At 45.2% G+C, this 8152-nt stretch overlaps 1 protein-coding gene across 1 annotated transcript in view; it reads right to left on the bottom strand.

Annotated features, from left to right (window-relative positions):
* Nucleotides 1-2913: 2913 nt before the first annotated feature.
* Nucleotides 2914-8152, bottom strand: part of LOC135551546 (protein unc-13 homolog C-like) — a 284691-nt gene continuing 279452 nt past the window's right edge. The window contains exon 33 of the mRNA XM_064982756.1: nt 2914-4562. Within this exon, the coding sequence (XP_064838828.1) occupies nt 4274-4562 (289 nt within the window). The 3' untranslated portion in view covers nt 2914-4273. The remainder of the gene's footprint in view (nt 4563-8152) is intronic.

Below are 8152 nucleotides of genomic sequence, written 5' to 3'. Positions count from 1 at the left end.
ATGTCTATAGAGTGTGAATGGTTTGCGCTACAACCGATTAAAAGCTATCTATGAAAAGCTCACAATCACGCACATTTTGCTTTATGATGCTCACAAGCTACACAAGAGTAGGTAGAACGTAAGGGGTTCTTTTACATAGAACTTCATAGGAAATTCAAGAACATAGTGTCTATAGATGATTGTGGACTACAAGGATGATTGTGGACTACAGGAAAAAGAGGACAGAGCACGCCCCCATTGTCATCGACGGGGCTGCAGAAGAGCAGGTTGAGAGTTTCAAGTTCCTTGGTGTCCACATCACCAACAAACTAACATGGTCCAAGCACACCAAGACAGTCGTGAAGAGGGCACGACAAAACCGATTCACACTCAGGAGATTTGGCATGGGTCCTCAGATCCTCAAAAGGTTCTACAGCTGCACCATCAAGAGCATCCTGACTGGTTGCATCACTGCCTGGTATGGCAACTGCTCGGCCTCTGACCGCAAGGCACTACAGAGGGTAGTGCAAATGGCCCAGGACATCACCGGGGCCAAGCTTCCTGCCATCCAGGACCTCAATACCAGGCGGTGTCAGAGGAACACCCTACAAATTGTCAAAGACCCCAGCCACCCTGCTCCCACACAGCAAGCGGTACCGGAGCACCAAGTCTAGGTCCAAGAGGCTTCTAAACAGCTTCTACCCCAAGCCATATGACTGAACATCTAGTCAAATGGCTGCCCAGACTATTTGCAGTGCGCCCCATCCCCTCTTTACACCACTGCTGCTCTCTGTTGTGATCTATGCATAGTCTCTTTAATAACTCTACCTACAGGTTCATACTACCTCAAATAACCGGTGCCTCCCGCACATTGACTCTGTATCAATACCCCCCTGTATATAGTCTCGCTATTGTTATTTCACTGCTGCTCTTTAATTACTTGTTACTTTTATCTCTTATTCTTATCTGTATTTTTTTAAACTGGATTGTTGGTTAGGGACTCAATTTGATTGAATTTGATTATAACACTTTAAGCTCACATAGTTGCTGTCACAACGCCACACAGTTGTCACTGACTCGTTGGATATTCATTTCCCACTGAGCAAATAATTTCTGTACTTACAGTACAGCATTCATATAAATACATTTTCATCAGTTTCCTGCTGTGGATGACCTTTTTTAAATTGCTTTTTGTCAAAAAACTCATGAATGCAACTGTTATTGTCAAATTGTTTTGTGTTGTACGTTTGTAGCCCTGGTTGTCCTGAAAAGAAAATGTTAAAACACTTCATTGTGAGGCTAAATATAAGGGCTCGACATGCAGATAAATGAAAGATATTTGCTGGTGTTTTGGGACTGATAGGGTTAACATTCCTCTTCTGTCTGTTTCTGTTGACATTATTCTACATTACAGAGTTACACCGTTGGGGTGAGAATATCTACACAAGGCACCCATACTGTTTGTGACGTGCGTCTGCGCCGATATAGACTAGGCTCGTGTCCCAAATTACAAACTATTTAGTGCACTACTTTGACCAGGACTCGTGGCACTATGTAGGGAATAGGGTGCAATTTGAGACACACATTGCCCAACAGGAAGCATTAGCTAGCTTCAAATGCTTCAGGCTGAGCCTCTATGAGACTAGCTCAGACATCCCAGCTTGTGTGCTGAGAGAGAGAGAGAGAGAGAGAGAGAGAGAGATTAATGAATTGATCTCTGATGACACCATGGATCCAACAGCAGAATTATAAATAGCTCTCCCAGCAGCCAGCCAGGCCCCCTTCACTGTAAAACAAAAACAAGTCTGAATCCCAAACGACACCCTATTCCCTATAGGGAATATATAGCTCTATTGGCTATGGTCAAAATAAGTGCACAATATAGGGTGCTGTTTGGGATGTAGACAATAAGATGACATTGATAATTTGAGACCTTGAGGCTATAAGGGTCTATCTGACATTTTTGACTAATTGTAGTTATTGACATAGCGTTGTTCTGTTCAATGTTCCCTACCTATATAGTAGTATCAAATTACCCCAATTAATGTTGTTAAATTCAAAATAATACAATATAGACATGTCAGACACCATTCAAACCAATGAGGGTTTGAAACTTCAAAGCCAGTTATCTCAGAATCATCTTTTTGCAGATAGAACCTTACAGTTCCAAATTCCTGAAATGCCCTTTGAATAGACTAATTAAAGACTGGTCTGTCTATTGAAGCCTTTCAGCTGTCCACAATAACACGATTGTTCTGGAGAATGAGCAAAGAGCTAAGATTAGCTAGCTAGCTGCCTCTAGCTAGCCCATGGTGGGTGTTCTCTGTTGGTTAACTTCTCAAATGGCACCATATTTACAATATAGTGCACAACTTTTGACCAGGGCCCATAAGGACACGCACCTTGATTCGCTGGTTAGAATCAATTAAATGACTTCCTTTTTTCGACACACCCAGCCTGAACAGGACCTGTGAGTAATTTCATTCTGACTCTGAGCTTCAAAAGGGGCATTGAAAATGTCCTCTACTGATTCGTGTTAAAGTATTCTCAGCCTTGGAACGTCAGGGCTAGCGCGAAAATGAGCACTGTCTGGTGGACCCCCAGGAGAGGGCTAGGAAAGGTTAGAGTTGATTCCTGGGTGGGTTTCATTTGAGCCCAGGGCCACAGGGGACAATGAAGTTACAGATTGCATCTTTATGTGGGAAGGTTCATACAATAGAATGAAGTAGAACTCTAGTGATTTATAGGATCTCTGTGGGCCATACGGTACATTACTCTGTCATTCCATTTGAGACGTGAAATTTCTTCTGGCAATAGATACTGTATATAGAGGCTACAGCATATAGGATTATATCACTGAATGAATCTATCAGATCACTAAACAACAACAAAACACTTTGAACAATGTGTTGGAAATAAAGGAGACGGTTGTTTTGTACAATTTCTCACTAAATATATTTACATGACATACAATTCGCCATCAGTGCAATACATAGGAATGTTGCATATTTACCCAATGTTAGACTCTTTCCTTTATGAAGAAAAATAAACCAAATGGCAGAAGCTGAATTCAACTCATGTGTAAAGTAACATTTTGTGACTCTCAAAGCTTCACACAAACTAAAAAAAATAGTTCTAGAACCGCCCATCAACAACCAGATGTTTAGCATTGTAAAACTAAATAGTTCACATGTACATATATATTTTTCATACATGTAATGGATTGCTTTTGTACAAACATTTTTATATAACTTTGGCAGTTTCTCAGGAACAAAGTTATCTTAATAAATATGAAACAACAATATCAAACCGTCACCAATGTTATCTAGGCTTGCCTTCCAAAGCTCGTGTTCACAGTGGTCGTACAGAAAGGCTGGAAGCCGATGGCCGAACGGAAAGATTACAGGCAAAAAGAAAGAGAAAATAGGATCCACCCTTTCTGTGTAGACTGACAGCACTGGAGGCTTTTCGTTGTTGTCATGGTTATAAAATTACAAACACCTATGAAGGTTTACATAGCAGTCATCGCCGTTAAAAAAATGGTCTCTTTTCAGGTTTCGGCTTAAATACAAAGAGTTTTAGGGCCAGGGTACATGGACCCCGACCCTGTGGTCACTGTGAGATGATGGAAGAGACATGGTTGTAAACGGGACATGCACAACAAGTGCTGTGTGAGGGGACGAGTAACAAAACGAGGGTGCAAATGGACGATTTTTAATGATTAAAACGCCACCGTTTTTTTGAGAGAATGATTTTACACTGAACCAAATAATCAAGCAAAATTTTCATCAGACATTAAGTATCACCATAATTCATCACTATTATCTTTTGTTGTTTGTTTTGTTGTACTTTTTTTCCTCTGGTTTGGCACTTTATCGGAACAAATCTAAATGTTTTACAAAAAGGTATTTCATGTCTCGTTAACAGAACTCGTAGAATATAGTACTTAATATTGAGCATACGGTAAGTAAACACTGGTACATACTGTAGTTTAAAATGAACATTCCAACAGATGTTTTACGCACATGCACAAAAACAGACAACACAACTCCTCAACTGTCGTCCTTCCTTCCTTCCTTCCTTCCTTCCTTCCTTCCTTCCTTCCTTCCTTCCTTCCTTCCTTCCTTCCTTCCTTCCTTCCTTCCTTCCTTCCTTCCTTCCTTCCTTCCTTCCTTCCTTCCTTCCTTCCTTCCTTCCGCTTGCCTCCCTCCCGCTCTTCCCCTCCTCTCTTTCCTTCCATGCATTCATACCAACCATCCATTCATTCCATCCCTTCCTCCCTCACATCTCCATACTAGGAGGCCACCTCCTCTGAAGAGCGTACGTCGGTCTTGAGACGACAAAACTCTTTGGCCACTTCGTCGTTGGTCCTTTGAGAGAGTATCCTCATGATGGTGAGTCCGGTGTCGTCCATCGAGATGCTCTTCACCAGGGGGTAGCAGGCACAGCAGCTCCCCTGGTCGGCCAGGTCTCTGAGCTGGAGCACCGCCATGCCGATGATACGGTCCTCTCTGGCGAAGCAGTAGTCCTTCACTGAGACGTGCAGCTCGTAGCACTCTGGACCGTACTCATTGCTCAGAACACTGGGGGGGAAGAGAGACAACAACATGATCAACATCAGTCCCATTCATCTCATATTTGTAGTTTATTGAAAAGGATAGATAGAACATCTTCATTAACAACAACAACACGCAGTCAGAGAAGAGAGGACATGTCATGTTGTATGACTGATTGATTCATCGATTGATTGATTAGACATCTTAACTCAATCAGTCAGAGCCCAGACATCAGAGAGCTAAAAGTCAGTTGGATAAAACGAACACAAGCACAGAAACCACACCCAAACACATACACACAGAAACCACAAACAAACACGCACAGAAACCACACAAACACAAACACACACACGCACAGAAACCACACACAAACACACACACACACAGAAAGCACACACAAACACACACACAGAGAAACCACACACACACAGAAACCACACACAAACACACACATGCACAGAAACCACACACAAACGCACAGAAACCACACACAAACACAGACACACAAAAACCACACACAAACATACATGCACAGAAACCACACACAAACACACAGAAACCACACACAAACACACACACAGAGAAACCACACACGCACAAAAACCACATACAAACACACACAAACGCACAGAAACCACACACAAACACAGACGCACGAAAACCACACACAAACATACATGCACAAAAAGCACACACAAACATACATGCACAGAAACCACACACAAACACACAGAAACCACACAAACACACACACGCACAGAAACCAGACACAAACACACACACCCACATAGAATCCACACACAAACACAGATGCACAGAAACCACACATGGAAACCACACACAAACATACACAAACACACAGAAACCACACAAACACACAGAAACCACACAAACACACAGAAACCACACAAACACAGACGCACAGAAACCACACACAAACATACATGCACAGAAACCACACACAAACACACAGAAACCACACAAACACACACATGCACAGAAACCACACACAAACACACACACGCACAGAAACCACACACAAACACACACACCCACATAGAAACCACACACAAACACAGATGTACAGAAACCACAAACACAAACCACACACAAACATACACAAACACACAGAAACCACACACAAACATACACAAACACAGACGCACAGAAACCACACACAAACATACAAACACGCGTACAGAAACCACGCACAAACACACACGCCACTCTCCTATGTACAAAGGCTAATATCAATGAGGACATAGCATTTCACAAGAGGTCAGATGGCTTTGTCCCGTAGCAGGATGTATAATAATATGTAGAATTTGTCAGTGGGGGGCTGGCTCGGTGACATCTCTATGACAGGAGACGTTTCATTGTTGTGACTTACTGAAATGAGGGACAATTCAATCACGTTTTGCAACAGAGTTAAATGTCTGTGGTCAGAGCGGCCATTATTTCCAAGCCAACATTTTCTTTAGGAACCTACCTAATTATCCACAGAAACTAATGGCTTCTGAAGCTTCAAACAAAAGCACACAAAAGCACACAAAAGAATGCTCGTGAAACACACGCACGCACACACAAAGAGAGTGCATCAAGAAGGAAGACATTTTACTAAGAAATTCCAAGAATCCTGAAATAATAAGTCAACTTGGAAATTCATCAACCAAATGAAAAGAAAGAAAGAAAGAAGCTTCTACAATGATCTCATCTCAATGTATTGTTGGAAATAAGACCTATAGTGATCATAATGTTATTTCATGTCAATTTAATGATTTTTTTTTGTGAATGTGGGTTCCTCTGTCAAAGACAATTAAGAAAGCTGGATTACAGGCCAAACACAGAAATAGCAAATCATAGAAAAACTAACATAGACAACCCACCCAACTCACGCCCTGACCATACTAAAACAAAGACATAACAAAAGAACTAAGGTCGTGGACCCCATTCCACCATAGTCCCTGCCCGCCTCTTAGCACGCCTCCGTGGCTCTTTAGAGTGGCGACCCTCGCCACCGACCTCAGACTGGGGACCCTAGCCACGGGTCCCGAATGGACGGGAGACTCCGGCGGCTCCGGAAGCTCCTGACTGACGGGTGGCTCCGGCAGCTCCTGACTGACGGTCCTGACTGGTGGGCGGCTCCGGCAGCTCCTGACTGACGGGCAGCCCCGGCAGCTCAGGATTGACGGGCGGCTCTGGCAACTCCTGACTGACGGGCGGCTCCGGCAGCTTCTGACTGACGGGCGGCTCTGGCAGCTCCTGACTGACGGGCGGCTCCAGCAGCTCAGGACTGACGGGCGGCTCCGGCAGCTCAGGATTGACGGGCGGCCCTGGCAGCTCCTGACTGATGGTCCTGACTGATGGGCAGCTCTGGGAGCTCCTGACTGACGGGCGGCTCCGGCAGCTCCTGGCTGACGGGCGGCTCCGGCAGCTCAGGACTGACGGGCGGCCCAGCAGCTCAGGACTGACAGGCGGCTCCGGCAGCTCCTGACTAACGGGCAGCTCTGGCAGCTCCTGACTGATGGGCAGCTCTGGCAGCTCCTGACTGACGGTCCTGACTGACGGGCGGCTCAACCCTACCTGGCTGAATGCTCCCCGTAGCCAGGCCAGTGCGGCGAGGTGGAATAGCCCGCACTGGGCTGTGCTGGCGAACCGGGGACACCATGCATAGGGCTGGTGCCATGTACCCCGGCCCGAGGAGACGCACTGGAGACCAGATGCGCTGAGCTGGCTTCATGTCACCTGGCTCGATGCCCACTCTAGCCCGGGCGATACGAGTCGCTGCTATGTACTGCACCGGGCTATGCCTGCGCACCTCACAGCATAACACAGTGCCTGCCCAGTCCACCTCTCTCCACGGTAAGCACGGGGAGTTGGCTCAGGTCTCCTACCTGACTTAGCCACACTCCCCGTGTGCCACCCCCCCAATACATTTTTGGGGCTGCCTCTCGGGCTTCTTTGACCGCCGTGCCAACTCCATTCTACGGTATCCCTCACATTGTTCCAGAGAATCCCAGGCGGGCTCCGGGCACTCTCCCTGGGTCGATCGACCACCTCTCTATTTCGTCCCATGTTGTAACCTCCTCCAGATAGCGCTGCTCCTTACCACGCTGCTTGGTCCTTTGGTGGTGGGTGACTCTGTAACGGTCATCGTATGAAGGAGAAGAGGAGGACCAAGGTGCAGCGTGGTATGTGTCAATATTTATTAAAAAGAACACGGAAATAACAAAAATACCAAAGAGAAACAACCGAAAAGACACACAACAGAAAACAATCACCCACGAAACACAATAGAAAACAGGCTCCCTTAATATGGTTCTCAATCAGGGACAATGGTTGACAGCTGCCTCTGAGTACCATACCAGGCCAAACACAGAAATAGCAAAAAACTTACATAGACAACCCACCCAACTCATGCCCTGACCATACTAAAGCAAAGACATAACAAAAGAACTAAGGTCAGAACGTGACACATTTCCCTTCTATGCTTCAGCATGATCCTCCCGATGTAATGGAGGTAATTGGTAGCTTAAAGAACTCAGCAGCGGGTCATGATGAGATGGGTGCCTCTTTGGTGAAATCAGTGTTTTTCTGGATTACTGAGCCTCTATCAC

This window comes from Oncorhynchus masou, chromosome 1 (genome assembly GCF_036934945.1).
Source record: "Oncorhynchus masou masou isolate Uvic2021 chromosome 1, UVic_Omas_1.1, whole genome shotgun sequence".
Taxonomy (NCBI): Eukaryota; Metazoa; Chordata; class Actinopteri; order Salmoniformes; family Salmonidae; genus Oncorhynchus; species Oncorhynchus masou.
This window is presented reverse-complemented; position numbering and strand designations above follow the sequence as displayed.